Source organism: Hibiscus syriacus, unplaced genomic scaffold (genome assembly GCF_006381635.1).
Source record: "Hibiscus syriacus cultivar Baekdansim isolate YM2019G1 unplaced genomic scaffold, ASM638163v2 tig00110209_pilon, whole genome shotgun sequence".
NCBI classification, from domain to species: Eukaryota; Viridiplantae; Streptophyta; class Magnoliopsida; order Malvales; family Malvaceae; genus Hibiscus; species Hibiscus syriacus.
The window spans coordinates 1,650,999-1,672,999 of NW_024062628.1; the positions used below are offsets into that span (position 1 = coordinate 1,650,999).

General features: G+C 35.0%; 1 protein-coding gene and 1 pseudogene across 1 annotated transcript; one reads left to right on the forward strand and one right to left on the reverse strand.

Annotated features, from left to right (window-relative positions):
* Positions 1-3,297: 3,297 nt before the first annotated feature.
* On the forward strand, positions 3,298-14,047 carry LOC120113492 (annotated as a pseudogene).
* Positions 14,048-16,998: 2,951 nt separating this feature from the next.
* Positions 16,999-21,429, reverse strand: LOC120113539. The gene is made up of 6 exons (XM_039134669.1): positions 21,007-21,429; positions 18,543-20,302; positions 18,402-18,452; positions 17,993-18,144; positions 17,290-17,599; positions 16,999-17,145 (listed from the first exon to the last, which is right to left on the reverse strand). Exons 1-2 carry the CDS (start codon positions 21,076-21,078, stop codon positions 19,079-19,081), a joined length of 1,296 nt encoding a protein of 431 aa, XP_038990600.1. The 5' UTR covers positions 21,079-21,429; the 3' UTR covers positions 16,999-17,145; positions 17,290-17,599; positions 17,993-18,144; positions 18,402-18,452; positions 18,543-19,078.
* Between the last annotated feature and the right edge of the window lie 572 nt (positions 21,430-22,001).

The window sequence follows — 22,001 nt, forward strand, 5'->3', positions numbered from 1 at the left end:
TTTAATAGAAAGAAAATGAGAGAGGGGGAGTAAAGAAATGGTGAAAATGGATGAAAGGAAAACGGGGAAGGGTTTCAGCTGAAAAGGATAAAAGAGGGATATTTAAACCCCCAAAACGACGTCGTTTTGGGGCCTAGGGTTTCCTCAAAACTAATGTGTGGTCTAACTATGTAAGGAGGAGTTCTGATTTTATAAAATTATGTTTTGATCACTTAAAACAAGTTTACGTTTTTATGCTTCGGGCTTTTATTTTATCTGACTTATATTTCAGTCACTCCGGGGTTATTAGCATGCTTTGGTTAAATTTGTGTTTTGATCTATTATTTTTTAGATTTTTACATTTTAATCCTTTTGTTTATTAAATGCCCAAAACATACTTATTTATGCTTTGGATCCCTCAAGGTTTGTCGTATGTTTACTTTGGTCACCATTTTGATTGAGTTATGATGTAAATAAATTGAGTTAATGTTTAAATAGTCCTTTGCTTCTCCTTATTTATTTTAATAGGACCATATGCATATTTGTTTGTGTATGTATATATGTAGATAAAAAAATATTTTTTTATAATCATAAATTTTATTAATCATTGTTTCTTTTATGTCATATTAGTTTTTTACTTGTACTTTTAAAGCGGGTACATATGTGTATTTTATTTATTTTGTGCTTATTATTATTCTGTTATTGCTATTTTTTCCTGTATATATATTTTATTTTTTATTTATTTAAATATTCGTATGTTAGTATATGCTAGAAATAGGTTTATTTGAACATTGTCAAGGATGCTCGTCGTAGAATGGGCATGACAATACCTCTCTATAGGAGAAGTACGATTTCGACGACATTCAAACGAAAAATGAATTTGTAATTAATTAGTTAATTTTAATAAAAATATCATACTTTAATTTCTAACTCGAATATATGTTTCCGCTATTACGACAACATATAAATGATTAGGTACCAATTTCGGGCGATGTGGGGTGCTTACCATTCCCCACGTATAATCGATTCTCGAATCCTCAAAAATGAATTTTTGGTAACACAGACCAATTTTTATTTTTAAAAAATAATTTTTCTTAAAATTGTTTAAAAGATTTCTTTTAGGTATTCGACTTACCTAATCTAAAGGTCGATGGCGACTCCAAATCAAATTTTACCAAAAAATTCAAAATTTTCAAAAGAAAGTCATAATTATATTTTAATTCAATTTTTCGTTTTAAAATGGTTATTACAGCTTGGCGACTCTACTAAGAACTATTTTTAGAGAGTCGGACCATCAATCACTTATACATTATTGTAGTGGTGGAAAGTATAAATTCGAATTTTTAATTAGTTTATGATTCTTTTTATCTAAAGTTTATTAACTTATTTCGGATATTTTATTTTGATGATTAATTTACTAATTTCTTATATTTTTTTATTTCAGATTCATTTTTAAGGTATTTTTTTTATTATGGGTGGGGTTGTTTGGGCAAAGGTTCGTATGCTCTTCCTCACACACCACGCGCTTTCCATGACATACGCTTTATACATGAGCTCTGTCCCAATTAAGTAGGGGTGAACGCTATACTTTCGTGGTGAATTTATTCCCCGTATGAGTTATATTAATTAACCTCTAGGATACATGCCTTATACCTTTGTGAGAATTTATTTCCGCGTATGGGTATAGGGAAATGGATCCCCTCGAATTGAACATGTTCCATTTGAAGTCTGTAATAGGTGAGAATCGAGGGTTTGTCAACCAAAGGTGGCACTAACATTAGGGGTGTATTCGGTTCGGTTCGGTTCGGTTTTTTACCAAAAACTGAACCGAACCGAAATAAACGGTTTTTCAATATTTAAACCGAAACCGAAACCGAATAGTTAAAAAACCGAAATCGGTTTTTTCGGTTCGGTTTAGGTTTTTTAACGGTTCGGGTTTTTCGGTTCGGTTCGGTTTTTCGGTTTTTCAATGAAAAAATCACTTGAAACTATAATTTTTTTTACAAAAATTGCCTATTCGGTTCAATATGGAACAAATGGGTTCCATATGGAAAACCCGAACCGAACCGAATCAAAAAAATAAAGCATTTAAACCGAACCAAAAATCGAACCGTTTAAAGCCAAACCGAACCGAACCGTTTTACTCGGTTCGTGTCGGTTTTTCGGTTTTCTCGGTTTCGTTGCTTACCCCTAACTAACATCAAGGAAAATTCGAGTACCTTTTCCATATAGCCGAAACAATGCATATAGTTAACCATAGAATGGTCACCCTAGGTATAGTCATGTCAAACCTCTGTCCATTGGTAGGTACCAAAATAAGTATACACAAGTGAAGAGCGATTATGAAACTTCATTTTTTTCACTTTAAATTCATAGATAATTTTTTTTGAATGATAGTATGCGAACTATATTTCATGCAATTATGATTAATTTCTTGAAAATAAAGTGTACCAGATAGAAAGCATGTTTGGGTAAGATTTCTAGTTAATAAAATCATGTTCGGGTAGATACCATGATTGGGTAGGTATTATATTTATCTTTAAATATAACATTTTATCGGTTATCTTACTTGTTCTAACTCATTTCTTTTTTAATGTCATTTTCGCTTTTTTTTGCATTGCATCGACCTGACATAATGCAAAAGTGTTGATCTTCAAGGGAATATTTAAGTGAAATTTTTTATAAGTAGGGACAAAAGTTTTCAATCAAGCAGTCGCATACATAGACATACACTGATGGTTAATGAAAGAGAATGAGAAAGAGGGTCATTTGAAGATAGCGCACCTGAATTGACTGATAGAACAACATTCATGATTTAAAATTTGATCCCTTGATCTGAGAAGTGATGTAGTAATAAATTCTTATCTACGATCGTTCCACAATTGATCATCAAGGAGTGACGCATGACTTCAGCACCTTAAGGGTAATAACCGAGATAGGCCATAGAATGCTTGAGGGGCATAGTTTTTTAGGATGACGCTTTGAAACAAAGCATGGATCCACTTTAGACCCAGCATCCAAGCGAAAGCATGTCTTTAAAATGGACTATCTTGTAATGTAAAGACTATTATCTCTGATAAAAATTATTCTACGATATTCATCGTTGGGACCAACACTTTTTGTATATGCATTTGCATCTTTATATTTTGCACTTGTATTACATTTATTTAAACATTTTTTGAATGCATTAATCATGAAAACATGGGGATTAATTCATGGAAGACTATGTGGCAATGGTTCTAATCACATAACACAACATTAAGAATAGAAGCAAGATTTGAACAATTGAAGGAATAATTGCAAGAGAATTTACAAAGAATGCAACGAGATTGGGTAGCTAAATTGGAGCAATCACAAAAAGCTACCATGAACCACATCTTGCAAACTGATGCCTGCATGGTCGATCAGATTGTTAAGAAATTGGTTGGGCTCAAACAGGAAAAAGGCAAAGAGCATGCTTTTTCATCTATGAAAACCTCTAAACGTGTGATGGTACATGCTCCACAGCTAACTATTTCACCTCAGAAGCTTCCCAATAATCAGAAAGGTAAGAATGAGATACCCAATAACTTAAAAGACTGGTGCAAAGAATACTTTAAAGGAATGAAGGAACAAAGCTCCCAATATGAAATGAATGCAAGTGAGTTATCCTTAGTTCCTGATTTGGCGCTCCCACCCAAATTCAAAATGCTCGAATTTGAAAAATACGATGGAACTAGTTTCCTTTCTGACCATCTCACGATGTTTATTCGAAGGATGACTGGATACACCAACAATGATCAAATGTTAATTCATTGTTTTCAATACAGTTTGATTGGACCCACTTCTAAATAGTACAATAAGCTAAACTGCACTCAGATTCATTCCTGGAAGGATCTGGCTCATGTATTTTTGTGTCAATATAAACACATGATGGATATGGCCCCTGATCGAACAACATTGCAAAATATTGAAATGAAGCATAACGAGAGCTTCCGACAATATACACAATGATGGAGGGGCGTCGTATCCCAAGTGCATCCACCAATGATTGAAAGGGAGTTTATCACTATGTTCATAGACACGCTAAAACCTCCCTATATTAACAATATGCTAAGGGTTGCAGCAAAGAAATTATCTGACATCGTCATGTATAGAGAGATGATTGAAAAGGCCATCAATAATGGTAAACCGAGGAGCACAAGCAACACTAACACCGAGGAAGAAGCTGAAATTAGTATGATGAAATCCTATTCAGCTAGCCACAAGGCCAAACCTCATAGCATGATATGAGACAAGAGTCAATTTGATCCAATTCCAATGACCTATGAGGAATTACTTCCAATATTGGTTGAGAATAATCTTGTGACTCCATTTCAGTCTAAGGAAAAAGAGCCACATACCCTTAGGGATACGATGTTGACTCCATATGCAGTTATCACATAGGAAGTTCATGGCATTCTACTAAGAATTGTGGGGCACTAAAGCGCAAGGTCCAGAATTTGATTGATTCAGGAGCATGGACATTTGAAGAATTTAGGCATTCTGATGCAATCAAAAAGAGGTTTTTTCATGAGGCTTTCTTGCACTTGCATTAAAAACATTGTTTTGTTTAAACTCGTTTTTGTTCTTTCTTTAATATTTGCTTAAATATTTTATGAGTCGTTTGATTATTGAACTTATGCTACCTTCTAAGGTTATGAATAATGAAACAAGTTTTAATCTTGTAGTTCTTTGAATATCGATTGAATTATAGAATCTTTTAATTCTTCAAGAATTGTAGATTTTTTACATATTACAAGATTAGAGCTTTCTTATCCCGTCCAAAGCCAAAAATAAGATCACTCAATTCTTTACCCAGAATAATTCATGGTCATTACCAAATAATCAAATTTTGACATTATCTTTCTTTGAAACTTTGAAATATTGCCTTTATATTTTTTTCGAAACACAAAAAGTCATACCCTTACCTTTCGTTGAGACAATAAAGTCACACCCTTGTCTTCTTAGACACAAAACCAATATTTTTCTACCAAATAAAACTTAAAGTTATTGAGTGCAATATGTTCTTTTGTTCGTGACCCTTCATGCAAGAAGAAACAAGATGGGGCATCCTGGATCAAGTTTTGAAGATGATCCCAAATCAATTGGGGCATGCTTGAAGCAAGAAAAAGAAAAAAGTGTTTGAAATAATTATCATGCGTTAATTACATTGTTTTCATGTGAATAAAATTTAATCCTGAAAATCTATCCACTTGGGGATACCTCTTCTGTAAGGACTTCCATATATGAAATAATGAACGACCTTCTTTCATTATCCCTTCACAAAAGGAGAAAATATATATCCTTTGTTGTCCCTATTTGAGCCTAAATTATTTTTTCCTGATTCAACCCTAACCAAGGATCACCTTCCACACTAGGGGCAGAGGTAAAGGAAATCTTCTTGCAGGAGTGGAAATAATCAATTCATGTCATTGTGAAATAAAATGAGATATAATAAGGTACATTGAGGTGGATCAAATACAATGTGTTCAAAGACCAAATTCAGTCGAGAACAACGAATGAAGTTCCAACTAAAAGAAATAAAGAGAACAAGAATGCATTCAAATCTATTGAAGTCTTAAACTCATCAAAAAAAGAAGACAAGAAGCACGTGTAAAAAGTCCCTCAAGTCAAATAACGCATCAAGCTTCAAACCATAAGATTGATCAAGGCCAGTTCTTCAAGTTCTAGAGTTTCATTGCATTAATGAATCATGTACCTAAAAAGTCCCTTATAATCATACATGGATTTCTAAGTAGAAGAGATTATCTTCAGATTTCATTCCATCTTTCAGGATTAATCTTTTATTTGCAAAATGATTTCTAAAATCTTTAACGCATGACAAAGAAAAATGACAAGGGGGTTCAAGACGTAAAATTTTGAATAATGTCTTGAAACCAAAGGATGATTCGAGTTGAAAACCTGAAAGGCTGGCTCGAATATGAATATTGTGTATCTGTACCATAAGACAACAACAACAACAAAACCCAATTCCCATATGTATGGGGTAAGGGGGAGGTAGGGTAGTAGGCTGCCCCCAACGCCAGGTTGAGGATAGCTTCCGTGAAAGACCTCCGGCAGTCAGAAAATTAAAAATATAGATAAAATGCAATGCATGTATAAATAATTACATAAATACATAGCTAAACAGTATTCATATACAGTCATTAATATCATATGTGCTTCTGTAATGGGGAGTAATCCCTGCAAAATAATCCCTGCGAAAGAATCTCTGCATATAGACAGAAACATAAGACCGGCTAAATTTAACAGAGGAAACATGACGAGAATGATACACAGAAGACAATTATAGCAAGCCCAGTTCTAATCTTTCATAAATACCAATAACAGAAAAGTATAAAAAGTAAAAGTCATGGAAATTACTACAAATTCATTTAAAAGAAGACAAAGATGATACACCCTATAGATGTGACCCACACTACTCGACTACCCTAGTCTTAAGCCTCCATAATTTCCTATCATAGGTCATGTCTTCGGTAAGGCCTAAATCCATCAAATCAGATCTCAAGCAGTCTTCCCACTTCCTCCTTGGTCATCCTTTCCTTCTGGCACCGTCGACTGTAATCGACTCTACCCTCCTGACCGCATCCGACGGTAGTCGCCTAAGGACATGCCCTAACCACCGTAGTCTTCCCTCCCTCAATTTTTCGGAAACAGACACCACCCCTAAGGACATCCTAATAGCAGAGTTTGTCGTCATATCCCACATAGTCCTACCACATGTCCATCGAAGCATTCTCATTTCTGCGGCCTCTATCCTCATAACGTGATCCTTCTTGGTTGCCCAACATTCTGATCCATACAACAGAGCTGGTCTTATTGCCATTCTATAAAAATTTCCCTTAAGTTTTAGAGGCACCTTATTGTCACACAAAACTCCAGTAGCGGCCCTCCACTTTAGCCATCCCGCCTTTATACGGTGTGTAACGTCATCATCTACACCCCCATCTTTATGTATCATAGACCCTAAGTACTTGAAACAATCCTTTGAGGGAAGAACATGTCCTTCTATGCATACTTCTACATCTTCATCGTTTGGTTCCCATTGAAGTTTGAACATAAATACTCTGTCTTTTCAATATTGATCCTTAAACCTTTTTCTTCCAAAGCAGTCTGCCAGGTAGCCAATCTACTATTCAACTCAGATTTTGTTTCAGCAACTAGAACAATGTCGTCAGCGAAAAGCATACACCAAGGTACACCGTCTGGTGTAGCACAATAGATGTCGTCCATAATCAAGGCGAAGATGTAAGGGCTAAGAGCCGACCCCTGGTGGAGTCCGATTTCCACCGGGAATGCCTCGGTGTCGCCAACTGTAGTCCTGACGTAAGTAGTAGATCTACAGTACATATCACGAATCGCCCGGATATAAGCAGTTGGTATCCGTCTCGTTTCCAAAGTCTTCCAGATCGTATCGCGAGGAACGCTATCATAAGCCTTCTCAAGGTCAATGAACGCCATGTGAAGATCTCTAGACTTTTCCCTATATTTCTCCATAAGCCGTCGAAGTAGATGAATCGCCTCCGTGGTAGACCTGCTTGGCATAAAGCCAAATTGGTTTTCCGAAACCCTAGTAACTTGTCTCAACCTAGCCTCTATCACCCTTTCCCATAGTTTCATGGTATGGCTGAGTAGTTTAATACCTCTGTAGTTACCACAACGTTGGGGATCTCTTTTATTTTTATAGATTGGTATCACCGTAGACTCTCTCCACTCCTCTGGCATCTTGGCAGTCTCTAAAATAATATTAAAGATGTTGGTCAACCACTTAACTCCATCTTCTCCTAGGGCTAACCACACAGTGATAGGAATTTGATCAGGACCGACAGCTTTCTCCCTTCCCATCTTTCTAAGAGCCATTTTGACTTCCTCAAAGGCGAACTTAAATATTTTGATAAGGAACCGTACAACCCGAATGCGCTCATAAGAGCTAAGAATCAAAGAGCATTTCTAAAATATAAACATAGAAGCTATTTCATCAAATCAACGAATACCAGAGAATCAAAAATAACATATCTTGACCAAATAAGACAATTTAAGACACATTATCTTTCCATACTTAACCCTACCTCAAAGTAAGCATTAATGTTGACACTTGTCATATAGTTATAATTTTTGAAGGATTAAAAGTGTTATTAATTCTTTGATATCAAATTAAATCTTGTTTTATAATTTGTCTCAATTGTGAACCCAAAGTAAGGGGCATCATTTTTCAAAATTTCTTCATCAAAACTTTTGAAAAAGAGAAAGAGGAAGAAAAATATTTTCAAACAAGACAATCTCTCTAGAGTAGATCTTGGTAATTGACACATGTCTCCCAAACATAGAAGTTCATGCTTAGAATCAGAAGTGGAGCAAGAAATGATAAATTTGTGGAATTATTGAAGACATGTATCAAGCCAGGAGTACAAGATCTAAGAATTGAGCAAAAATTTATTTTCAATGAAGCAGAAATGCGTTAAGATTGAAAATGATGAAGCAGAGACAGTGGAGCTTACTATAAATAATTGTTTTGTCCACCATCACAACATTCAGTTGTGTTATTATGTTAATTTTTCATGACAAAATTATGATTTTTTGGTCAATGGAAGAGTTAAGAACTCTGCATGGTGTATTGAATTCGATGTTAGCAATTGATCAAACACCTTCAATTTCGATTTTGATTGCCTCTATGGCTCCAACTACCATCCTTGTCATGGATGTATAGTAGGGCTTGTCAGAGACGTGGGTGTCTCATCGATTACTGCGGTGCCTAGCTCCAGACAGTGACTATTGATTTTTCGTCACAAGGTAACAACACGTACACAGTCTCCAAATCTTGAAATGATGGATTCTCTTTTCAAAGCAAGGATGAAAGCTCTATTGGGTTTCTACAGAAGTCCAGACAGGGGAAGCCAAATTTATCAGGGGTAAAAAAAATTTTGGGCAAGAAGAAATTTACACGAGTCAAGAATTGCAAGGATACACGCTGGTGCAAACAAAGAGTGAAGACAACCGAATCAGGGATAAAATGAAGACTTCTCATGCAACCATTCCTATCACAGATCAAGAAAACATTTATTCATACATGTTACATGAATTTGCATCTCTGAATCATACATTCATTATTTCATACAAACATGATGAATTTTGATTTCCCTCATCCGATGATTTTTTAAATTTAATTAAAATTTTGATTTTCATGAGACCATCTTCTCATCTCATAAATGTTTTTGAAAAAATCATTTCCAAAGAAATCCAAATAAACGAATTTCATCTCGACAACCATGAGAACACTTAACATAGTTGCATTCATACATGCATATCTTTGTATAAGTCTTTTAGGAAAAATTGTGATGGTCAGATCTCTTTAATGCAGATGAGCAATATCGTATTTAGATTGACCTGACGTCCTCAGAGAGAAGGAACACTATCATCACCCTAAAACATCCAGATCTCTTCAATATGGATGAGCAGTATTGTGTCCAGATTGACCTGATTTCCTCATAGAGAATGAACAATGTTAACACCAAATTATCTTCAGATTAACCTGATTTCCTCAAAGAGAAGAAACAGTGTCAACACCAAATTATTTCTAGATTGACTCGACGTCCTTATAGATAAGAAACAGTGTCATCACGCGAAAGTGCCTAGATCTCTTCAATGCAGATGAGCAATGTCGTCTCCAGATTGACCCGACGTCCTCAGAATGAAGGAACAATATAATCACCCTAAAATGACCAGATCTCTTCAATGCGGATAAGCAGTGTTGTCTCTAGATTGACCCGATTTCCTCAGAGAGAAATAACATTATCAACACCAAATTATCTCTAGATTAACGTAATTTCCTCATAGAGAATGAACAGTGTCAACACCAAATTATCTTCATATTAACCCGATTTTCTCATAGAGAATGAACAGTTTCAACACCAAATTATCTTCAGATTGACCCGATTGCCTCATAGAGAATGAACAGTATCAATACCAAATTATCTCCAGATTGATCCAACGTCCTCAGAGAGGAGCAGTGTCATCTCCAATTTACCCGAAAGCTACTAGATCTCTTCAAAGCGGATTAGCAGTGTCATTTCCAAGATTGACTTGACGTCCACGGAGAGAAGGAACAATGTCATCTTCAATTTACTAAAAAGTGGCTAGATCTCTTCAATGTGGATGAGCAGTGTTGTCTTCAACACCAAATTATTTTCGGATCATTTTTAGTCTCTTATTAGAAAATTTCAAATTTCAATGCAAAAGATGGAATTGGAAAAAAACTCGTCGTCTTGTCGTCTTAGCCCTATTATTGTTAACACAAGAATGTGCGAAGAGGGGCAGCTGCAGACACCCATTTTTGTTCGAGTCGAAATCGTTTTACGTTTTATTATTATTTATTATTATTATTATTATTATTATTATTATTATTATTATTATTATTAGTACATTTTACAGGCCAGATTACAAATCAAAACCAGACCCAATTACCAAGCCCTCATGTGTCAGCCTAAGGAAATTAGGGTTTTTAAACCCTAGCCCCTATTCTACTGCTACGCTAGCCCTCTATCAGCGTCGTCAGACTTGTTGTCGCCACTGACGTTGCCTTCATTTTAGTGTTCCATCGTAAATCAGTCAGAAAACACAAATAATAAAATCTATTTGTACAAAATAAAATCCAAAAGCAAACCTGGGACTATCAAGGCTTGAGGTAGGGTAATCATATCCTATCTTCATCAAATCAACCTGCAAGAAGGGCAACTATAAAGGGAGAAAATAAGAGCAAATCAAAAAAGGGGAAGAAATAAAAATTAGTGCGAAAAAAATAAGAGAACAGAGAAAAAAACGAAAGGAAGAAACCTCACCGTTTGGAGTCAAATCACCCTGCTTCGTCCGCATTGTTAGATCCCTAAGACACTAAAGGTAGTTTCTTTATTTCGGGTTTTGTTTTAAGAGAAAAGGGGGTGAGTCTATAGCTTGGGAGTTTGGTTTGTTTAGGGTTTTAAAAATGGAAGAGTAGGAGACTACGGGGAGTTATCGACCCTTCATCAGGGCCATCCGAGAAGTGGTCGGAGAGAAAGTCTCTCAACTTCTCGGTTAATAGAAAGAAAATGAGAGGGGGGAGTAAAGAAAGGGTGAAAACGGCTGAAATGAAATGGGGAAGGGTTTCAGGAAAAAAATGATAAAAGAGGGGTATTTAACCCCCTAAAATGGTGTTATTTTTCGGCTTAGGGATTCCTCAAAACTGACGCGTGGTCTAACTATGTAAAGAGGAGTTCTGATTTTGTAAAATTTTATTTTGATCACTTAAATACAAGTTTACATTTTTAAGCTTCGAGCTTTTATTTTATATGATTTATATTTTAGTCACTTCAGGGTTATTAACATGCTTTGGTTAAATTTGTGTTTTGATCTATTGATTTTTTATGGTTGTTACGTTTTAGTCCTTTTGTATAATAAATGCCCAAAATAGACTTATTTATGCTTTGGATTCCTCAAAGTTTGTCGTATGTTTCCTTTGGTCACCATTTTGATTGAGTTATGATGTAAATAAATTGGGTTAATTTTTAAATAATCTTTTGCTTTTTCTTATTTATTTTAATCGGACCATATGCGTATGTTTTTTTACTGTGTATGTATATATGCAGATAAAAAATATTTTTTATAATCATAAATTTTAGGGTAAAGTATAGTAATGGTCACTAAACTTTTCTAAAACTTTCATTTAGGTCCTCCAACTTTTAAAACTTGCAATACAATCCCCCAACATTTAGTCCGTTTGTAATATGGTCCCCCAACAGTTATTCGGGGACCATATTGCAAACAAACTAAATGTTGGGGGACCATATTGAAAACAAACTAAATGTTGGGGGATTGTATTGCAAGTTTTAAAAGTTGGGAGACCTAAATGAAAGATTTAGAAAAGTTTAGTGACCATTATTATACTTTACCCAAAATTAATCTGGCCCCTTTAATTGATTATAGGTTCTTATATGTATAAAAGAAGAGAACTTGCAACTTCTCTTGAAACAAGGACAAGGTTTCCAGAATTAGTTATACAAGAAGAAAAGAGAGTTCGTTTTGTGGTTAATGGTTTGGATATCATTGAGAGACCAAATAATGTGCCTGTTGAGGATGCCGAGTGGTAAGTTATTCACATGGATTTATTTTCTTTACATATGATTGATTATATGTCCTGGTCTTTATCAGCGTGGCTCCTTTTTCTTACTACTTTATCAGTGCCATGTGTGTACTATTTCTTGCTTATTTGGCCAATTGATTTCCCCTAAGGAGCATTGTGTATGCCCCTTAGAGAGGTTGCATAAGAATCAGTTTGATGCTTTTCGTGTAATTCAAAATACAGAAGTTTGCCCACTTGGTTGTATCTATGTTTCCATTTATTAGCCGGATTCTCATGACATGAGTTAGTGCAGAAATATTTTTTCCATGCATTATAGTTTGTTTTAAACACTTTCTTAACTGCTGACAAGTCATGGCATTTGGACTTTGAGGATTTTGACTTTGAGAGAGATTTTTTCCATAAGCATCCTGCCTTCTGTCTATGTTTCTATTTGCTGAAGGTTGCTATCTCCGCTCAAGACTATAAGTTCTATTCTCCAAGGCAATAGTACAGGCGCGTATCATCAAAGACAGTGTCCAACATCCCTTCCTTGCCTGTAAGATCCATACCCTCTTTTCTGACTCGATTCTTTATCTTTGAACAATAATTCTAGTTGGATGTTCCTTGAAATCTAATATCCAATATGCCTTAGAACACATAAGAGTTTATGAGTGTGTAAATCCATATTACTAAATATGACATAAAACCATAACCACTTAGTACATATCATAATGGTGCATTATCTATTTGAGGATTACATGTATGTAAGTCCCCCTCTCCTCTCTCCCTCCATCTCTCACCGTAATGAGATACGATGTAATCATTTTAAAATTTTGCAGGCTTACACCGGCGCAGATAGTTCCGCGTTGTCTAATCCTCAAGGGTTTCACCCTGTCAATGAACTAAGAGCTCTCCTATGAATAAGAAGATTTTTCTATTTAGGGTTTCTGTTCTTGGACCTTTATTTTCTTTGAATTTAGACATTCAGTTTGTTGAAGAATATTAGTATTTAGTAATTAAATATGATAATCAATTTATGGGTTCTTGCATTGAAAAGAAGCGTGTCTATGTTTAAATTGAGCATCTCATGTTCTATGGTATTCAAGGATCAAAGTGACTTGGAGATAACACTGCTTTGAAAAACTGTTTCAATTATTGCAGAATCAGCAGCAGACTCCTTCAAAACACCATTATCATCCTATTCACCAGAACCATAATCAGCCAGTTCACCAAAACCAACATCCTGCTCATTTTCCCCCGAATCATTAATGTGGGACACCATCACACTTACCCGAAATTAATCACGCTCACCAGTCACCGACCATGCCTCAACAAATAGTTTGCTGACAACCCCTAGCAGGAGGAGATCACGTTGGAGGACGCTTGCATGTTATGGTGAGGGATTCTATTTGGCCTTTTCCGATCTTTCAATTGCAGGCTTGCATCTTTTGGGTTCCATGTTAACGCATGTTTATGCGTCTGTCGATATAAAAATCAAAATATACTCTGAACTCCCTTGAAATGCTTACATTTCAGCCTACAAATCCACCGAAATACTGCGATGAATGCGGGGCGCTTTACCTGAGGGAAACATCCAAGTTCTGCTCGGAATGTGGTATAAAGAGGTTAGGGATATGATGCAGTTCAACGTGCACGCAAAGTCAAAAGTGATGTTATATACATTGCTTGATGTTGGTTTTTGGTTGTTTCCAAATAATCATCATCGAGTCATGAAGTTCGAATAGTTTGTTCCTGAAAAGATACCTTCACATAGCTAGAACTCGAAACTCTCGACTTGGAAAAAGACATTTTTAGACCTCCATTGTAGAAAAAGAATGTATTAAGTAGTTTAGTCTGAAAAAGGAAGCTCAGGACAATATGTATATATAAACATACTTTTTAGGGTTAATTCTTACTGTGATCTAAAATTTTGTTTGATGATTTTGGGGTAATATATGTTGTTTTGTGGGAAATTTTGTTTTAGGAGTTACATGAAGATGATGACAAACAAATAATCACACAAAAGAAATTAACTACAATCTTAAATGTTGATATTAATAGTTATAAGAGTTTTTCGAATTCACAGGCTTTATTTATAAGAATTCTTAAATTTAAATTTGTTAAAGTTTAATTATACTATTAATTGTTTTATTATATATAAATTATAAAATTAGTTTCTATTAGTCAATTTAATCATTTTAAGTATCTATACTAATCAATCTGGTTAAAATTAATTAAATTAAGGGTAAAGTATAGTAATGTCACTAAACTTTTCTAAAGCTTTCATTTAAGTCCCCCAACTTTTAAAAATTACAATGCAATCCCCTAACATTTAGTCCGTTTTCAATATGGTCCCCCAACATTTAGTCTGTTTGCAATACGGCCCCTGACGTAACTGTTGAGGGACCATATTACAAACAAACAAAATGTTAGGGGACTGTATTGCAAGTTTTAAAAGTTATGAGACCTAAATGAAAGCTTTAGAAAAGTTCAGTGACCATTACTATGCTTTACCCTAAATTTTATTAACCATAGTTTTTTTTATGTCATATTAGTTTTGTACGTGTACTTTGAAAGCGGGTACATATGTGTATTTAATTTATTTTGTGCTTATTATTATTCTGTTATGGCTATTTTTACCTATAATATATATATATATATATATATTATTTTTCTATTTATTTAGATATCCGTATGTTAGTATATGATAGAAATGGGCTTATTTGAACAAGTCAAGGATGCTCGTCGTAGAATGGACATGACAAACACCTTTCTATAGGAGAAGTACGATTCAACGATATTCAAATGAAAAACAAACTTGTAATTAATTAGTCAATTTTAGTAAAAATATCATACTTTAATTTCTAACTAGAATATATGGTTTTCACTATTGCGACAACGTATAAACGATTAGGTATTGATTTCGGACATTGTGGGGTGCTTACTCTTCCCCACGCGTAATCGTTTCCTGACTCTCAAAAATGAATTTTTGGTAACGCATATCAATTTGTGTCTTTAAAAATAATTTTTCTTAAAATTGTTTAAAAGACTTCTTTTAGGTATTCAACCTACCTAACCCAAAGGTCGATGGCTACTCCAAATCAAATTTTACCAAAAAATTTAAATTTTTTTAAAATAAAGTCGTAATTACATTTTTAATTCGCTTTCTCGTTTTAAAATGGTTATGAAATAAATAATAATAATGAAATGAAAAATTAATTGACACAAGTTTGACCCATATTTTCATAAGTTTAATAGTATATATTGTTTTCTATAAACTATCTGAATTTGAACAGTTATACACTGTTAAAAAATATGAAATGAATCAATCAATTTTCGTCTACAAAGAAAATAAAAATAACAAATAATATTTTACCATTTTTAACTTTTTTGTCGGCTTTAAAATTTTCCAATTCAATCTAATATGATTGAAACGAGAGAAGAATTGATTTTTGGTTTGAGGAGTTGAAGTGTTTTGATTTCCATAAGCATGAAGAGAAAATAAAGAGTAGATAATTCAGGAGCTAAAGACTTTGTCAACATTTTTTCCCTCCGATTCTAAGATTTTGTCATGATTAATTTGGATTAACTCATGTAGCATACCTGATTTTAGTGGATGAGTCTCCTAACGAGAATTTTCTACATATACAAGGACTCGAACTCGACACCTTACTTTAGCAATTTCAAAATGTTTACCAGTTGAACTAATTTTGTTAGTATTTCACCAACATTCTTATTTTTTTTCCAATGTATAATCGCAATAAAGGTTTAGAAAGTTTTAAATCTCAAAGCTAAATATGGGTTTGGCAAGCTTTTATTGCATCCATGAAGCTGGGGGAATGAATAGAGATCTATCCAACCCACTTTTTGATGAGGAGCACTTGGACGACTCACTAGTGTACCTACAAAAAGTTTAACATAAATGTAGATTATGTCCCCTGCTCCCGCTGCGCTGAATACTGCCTGTAAAAAGTTTTGGAAAACGATGTTATACATACATCTATGCATGGGAACCACGTCCTTGCCTGCCCAATTTCCTAAATGCTCGACCACCATTTGATTTCAATGTTTGGGAATGATTTAACCGTTTAAAGAGAAAAAAATTAGCTGACACTATTCTCATATGTAATGAGATGAGGGGGAGGTAGGGTAGTAGGCTGTCCCCAACACCAAGTTAAAAACAACTTCTGTGGAAGACCTCCGGCAGTCAGAATTATGAATTGCTCACCGTAAGACATGATCCCACGACCACAAAATTAAGACTTTTTTAAATACTGTCAGAGGACGAAGGTATTAACGTATGAAAAGTGTGCGTGCCCCCAAAGTTGTCTTTATTAAGTTTATATAATTATCAAATTAAAAATCTTTCATAAAGAGTACCTAATCTTGTCGATGTTGTCGGAGTATTTCCTCTTAGTTTATTGTTCCTCGTTGAGCGATGGCACTCCACCAGATATGTTGTTATCACATGCATCGAGAAAGTAAAGGTTATGGAGTGAACCAAGATCGGGAAACTCACCGGAAATGTAGTTTCTTTGGATTTTAAGTCGTCTCAGGTGTGTTAAGTTGTTAAAGCTTGAAGGAATTGGTCAATGGAGATGGTTGTTGTAAAGGTAAAGTTCTTCATGGTGAGGGAGTGAGCCAAGAAAGGCAGGTATTTTAGCAGAGTTCCCGGAAAGACCGAGTCGACACAAGCGAATTAAACTGGAGAACGAGTCCGGAAGTGAGCTGGAGAAAGAATTGTCGGAGATGTCCAAGGTGTTTAAAAAAGGTAGGTTCCATGAAAGTGAGGTGAGTGTAGCAGAGTAACCAATTGTATCGATAGATTCAATTCCACCTACTTATAAAGCTATTTCTTTCCAACTTGTAATTAGTAATTACATGAGACTACCACTAAATAAAGGTGACCAAATTGCACATACAGCACAGTTCTAATATGGGGTTCCCGAGCTCAACCATTTTTTTGCCACACCATTCAAATACTGCCTCACACAATTCTGGTTCGTCTCGAAGATTAATGGGATCCCCCTTATCTACAAAACAGCCATATTCAGCTAAACATTTCTCCAAACATTCATAGATGAATTTGAGCATGAAAAACAAGTGGTCAACTGCAATGAAGTAGGCATGTTCAATACTTGTTACACGTATTTCCAAAAGAAAATTGAAAATAATACCAGGATCACATCTCCAGATTTAAGGCCCAGGCTCTGCTCAGGAGCTACTTTATTTTCCTTTATCCATATCAAGCATTTTTCAAGGTTTTTAAGATGGAAAGATCCATCTTCTTCCATCTTGATGATTGCCTAAATAGATGAGGGGAACCACAAAAGCAGTATTACATGTTATTAGGCAACCGTTCAAGTGGTGGTAATTATATATAGAGACATGGTAAATCTTACTTCCTCCTTGACACTGTATTTGCACATCCTTGTCTTCCAAGTCAATGTCAACAATGAAATCTTCTGTCATTCTACCAAGTAAAATCTACAAAATTAGAAAGTGTAAAGCATTAAAGAAAAATAAAAACCCATCAAAACTATAAACATACAAGCTTAGAAGAGCAAAGCTCCGAAAATGAAACCATGGAATTTTGTTGAAGTGACCAAATGAAGGACAAAATACGAGATGGTTCCTTGGACGATATAGTTTCCTAACCAGGAATAGTTATTTATCCTGTCTTTGGCTTAAACGAATACCAATAAGCATGGCTTTCTAATTAAACTTGGATAAGGAGGTATTCACTCAAGTGTATGATTAAGAACCACCTAAATATAACAATAACATAGCAGTATTGTAGAAAATAACATTCAAATGGTGAAGGCAACACTGATGAGAAGAATGGTAAAAGTAAGGATATAGTACGAAAGCTTACAGTACCTCATGTTTCTTAATATAATAATGATTGGAATTGCGGCCATATAAAATGGCAAAGGCTCCATGGGATGCAATGTCCCTCTGTATGAAAGAATGGTAAGCCTGTTCCAGCCTCATAATTGCTCTTATTCTGTCCACATGCTGGTATTTAGTAACTGCACAGTGAGAATTAAATATGTATTCTTCATCAATAAAGACCATATTCCAGATTAGAGAAAGAAAAGATAAAATTTGAACCCAAAACAGGTGGAGATGCGCAAGCATATACATGACAAACTATTCCTTTATCTCTTGATTCTTCTGCTAATGAACAAAAGAGAGATAAAAAAAAAGTAACAGCAAGCGTCACCAAACTACCAAAGCAGAACATTGATAGATGCAAGTACAAAAACTTTGTGGGTTGACTTGTTACCTTCTGATCACACAAATCTTCATCATCTGGATACAAGTCCATGTGAAGGATCTGTTCATAAAATTATAAAACAAGAAATAAAAGGGAGTTAATAATGATGACGATAATAGAGGTTACAACCATCGGAATTTGATGACGTACCGTTGCCTCACTGTCCGAGTAATAAGGAACATTATCATCACTTCCAATATGTAACTCTGCAGCCTCTAATGGTGGAGGATCAACAACTAGTACTGGAGAAATAATCATTTGTAGAGCATCCGCTTTATGACAGAAGGATTCACCGGTGGGAAACTGTCGAGGTTATCAGAACAAAGAGCATGTTTCCCTGTTAAAGAATTAGCTGAACTATGATTTGTATGCATTCCCAGTAAATTATCTTCACTATTTTCCATTGGCAGTGTTGGTGGGAAAGTGCCATCACTAGCATTAATGGAATTACTTTGGGCTGAAGCATTGGATAGAAAACCATCACCTATAGGAGCTACACATGGGTGATCCTCACATTTAACTACTGCATGGAGTTGACCAACTTCTGCTATCATATGTGATCTTTTCATTTGAGAAGATCCATGTGATTTCCCAGGATCTATTTTATCTCTCTGAACCAGGATGGGGCCTCTCTCACTATCTTTCTGACCCCGAGAAAAATCTTTTATGCAGGCAGATAATGGATTTCAAGGTTCCTTGTGTCCTGTTGAGGAAACAGTCGGTCGGCATAGATGTTCGGGGAAGTCAACATCTTCATTGCATGGAATTTCTGGATCCTCACTGTTTAAAGCGCAAGAAGAAAGGTTTAGGACATCTGAATTGCAAGAGACAGGTTCTTCCACTGGGCGAGATCCTGCAACTTCATCTGATTCTCCAAGGCCTGAACAAGAAACTTTTGCAAGATTAACTTGAGTTTCAATTGTCATTAATTCAGTCATCTGATCTTGATCACCGCTGTTTGGTGAACTTACCAAAAGTGAGCGCAAGCCTTCAAAGAAAGACTTCTCAATCACATCTTTTGCATCAGCATCCAATAAAAAAGGTTCATCATTCATAAGGGTATTGGTTATTTCCATCAAATAACCTTCAGTATCAGCCATTGTATTTTCTGAAGCCTCACATAGTATTTCTGATTCAATATGGGAATCTGTACCAACAGCGTTATGTCCTGACACATGATTGCTCTTGGCAACCCCATCACTGGGTGGTGCACATATATCTCCTCTGTGAATAACCGTTTGCCCAAGACCATCATCAGCAGGAATAGCCGATTGAGAGAAGCCTTCATCAGTTCTCCAAATTGACAAACCATGCTCCACAATTAATGAGTTCAAGATCTGGTTACACTCAAACCAAGAGCAAATATTCTCTTTATCATTATCCTCTAACAAACTGTGCATAGAAAATTCCTTGGATTCTCTCAATTCCTCTATGCCAGAGCCACTCTCAACAAGAAACTGATTCTCTCCAAGTATGTGAGGACTTTCCTGTATTTGAGGAAAAGAACAATGCATGACATTCACATTTGTTTCTTGAACCCCAAATTGATCTGAGATTGGATTTCCAGGTAAGGGCTCATCCGCAAGCCCAATAGAGTTGCTATCAATAGATTCAACAAGTAAACTCGGATCCATTGAGTTAAAGGGATCATTCCGAACTCTTTTGCACAATGCATCGTGACTACTATGTACACTCTCAGACTTTCTCTTCCCAGGCAAACTATTGGTATCCTTTGAATTTCCTGCTGTGTTAGAAGCAGAACATTCAAACTCAAATATGTGACATGAAGCCTCCTCAGAATTAACTGGATTATAAAGGAGAGAATGCAATCGGGCATGCAGTTCTCTAACTGTGAATTTTCTAGAGAACTGCACTGCACCCTTCGCAAGAGATTCCAGAGAAGCACCAGCCTGAAAACAGATATGAAGAAATATAATGATACATCACCGGCATACAAACATAACCATAGAAAATCGAATTAGGGTGAGGTGATAACTTCTTGCTTACTGAACAATTTAGATCGCATTCCAGTTTCATCAATATTCATGCAGTCTAGTAAAGTTACAAACTTCCATTCATGAATAGAATCTAATACATCAGTGATGTCTATAAAGCAGGTTGCATTTCCAAATTTAACACTGACACAGACTAGACAATGTTTACAAGTACTATATTTTCAACACGGTAATCCTCTCCATTGACAGATATTGCAACCATAATATAAGTGCTAGATTCCTTATCTTCATAAACGTAAATGCAAGAATCTTCTAACTCATTAGTGACAAACGCCTTATATTGCAAATATTTCATACTCAACGGTCAACACATTATACCCAGAAGACAATGTCAAGTATAAAAAAGATACGGTCAAATAAGCTTAACAATTCCAATAACTAAAATAATATAATAGAAGAGGCAAGAAAACAAAAATCATTAATATTCAGCTACTAAAAAAATCAAAGAAATAACGAATATATAGTTATATCCAAATTAACAATAAATACAAAAAAAAATCGAATGTGAGGCTAGAACAATAAAAAAACCTCAAAAAAGTACCAAAACACTCAATCTCCCCCCCCCCTTAAAATAAACCAAGTAAAATAGAAGTATATACCTCAATAGCGTTCTTCAACAAGAGGTCATCTTCAGGTATCCAAGAGGGGACGACTGGAGCCAGGGCCCCCATCTATTTGGAGCTCAACCAAACCCGAAAAGGCCCCTTCAGACCCTTTTTTGTTTTACTTCCTCTTCTCAAGGTTTCTCTCTCAGAAACGGGGCTCTCTCCTGGTGTTTTACATGGAAACAAAGAGAGATTGTGGGGTTAAACCCTAAAACGAAAAGCAAAGAGAGTATGAAACCAGGGTGGCGCGAGAGATTACCGTAGAAGGTGGGGACACAAATAGATTGGGTGATTTCACAGATTTACACTCAAATTCGAGTGTCGTTAAGGAATGTGCAAGCTAAGACCGGGTTTTGACTCTTGGCGTCGGTTTTTCTTCCCTTTTCCGGTGTATTTCTTTATGCGACGACAATTGTATTGGCGGTGGCTGTTGCTTGCGGCGCAACGTAATTGGGTTTGACCTTTGACAGGAAGAGTTTGTAATAGTATATACGGAATAATTAATTTAAATGGTATATATTTCGAATTCTCACTCAATATTAAATACGAATGAGTTGGCGTATCTGAAAAGAATATCGCTTTTATTTAAAAAAAAAAGCTAATCAAATCTAAATTTAATTTACATTTTTCTAGATTTAAATATCTTAAATTTTAAAATTTAAATATATTTAAATACATATTGATCTGATTTGGTTTTTTTAATAATTATAAAATAATATTAATTCAAAAAATTGGTTTAATATTTAAAAATTATTGATAATTAAATATTATATGAATATATATTTATGTTTCTAATTATATAATCTTATTTTTTTTCAATTAGACAAAAGTCTGTAAAGGTTAAGTCCTAGGTTTTTATGTGTAGATTCAATTTTTATTTTGTATAAATCATGTGTAAATTATCTTTTGGGTATAATATAAATAAGGTGTAACTTATCTGTAGATTTATACCTAAACCTAAAACATCATCATCTATCTATCAGGTCTTT

Bases quoted from the DNA above. Each gene is read 5' to 3' on its own strand.
- LOC120113539 (XM_039134669.1), bottom strand. From the start codon at position 21,078: ATGGGGGCCCTGGCTCCAGTCGTCCCCTCTTGGATACCTGAAGATGAC. The intron at 20,303-21,006 runs GTATATACTTCT...ATCTGTTTTCAG, and splicing joins TGTTGAAGAACGCTATTGAG to GCTGGTGCTTCTCTGGAATC.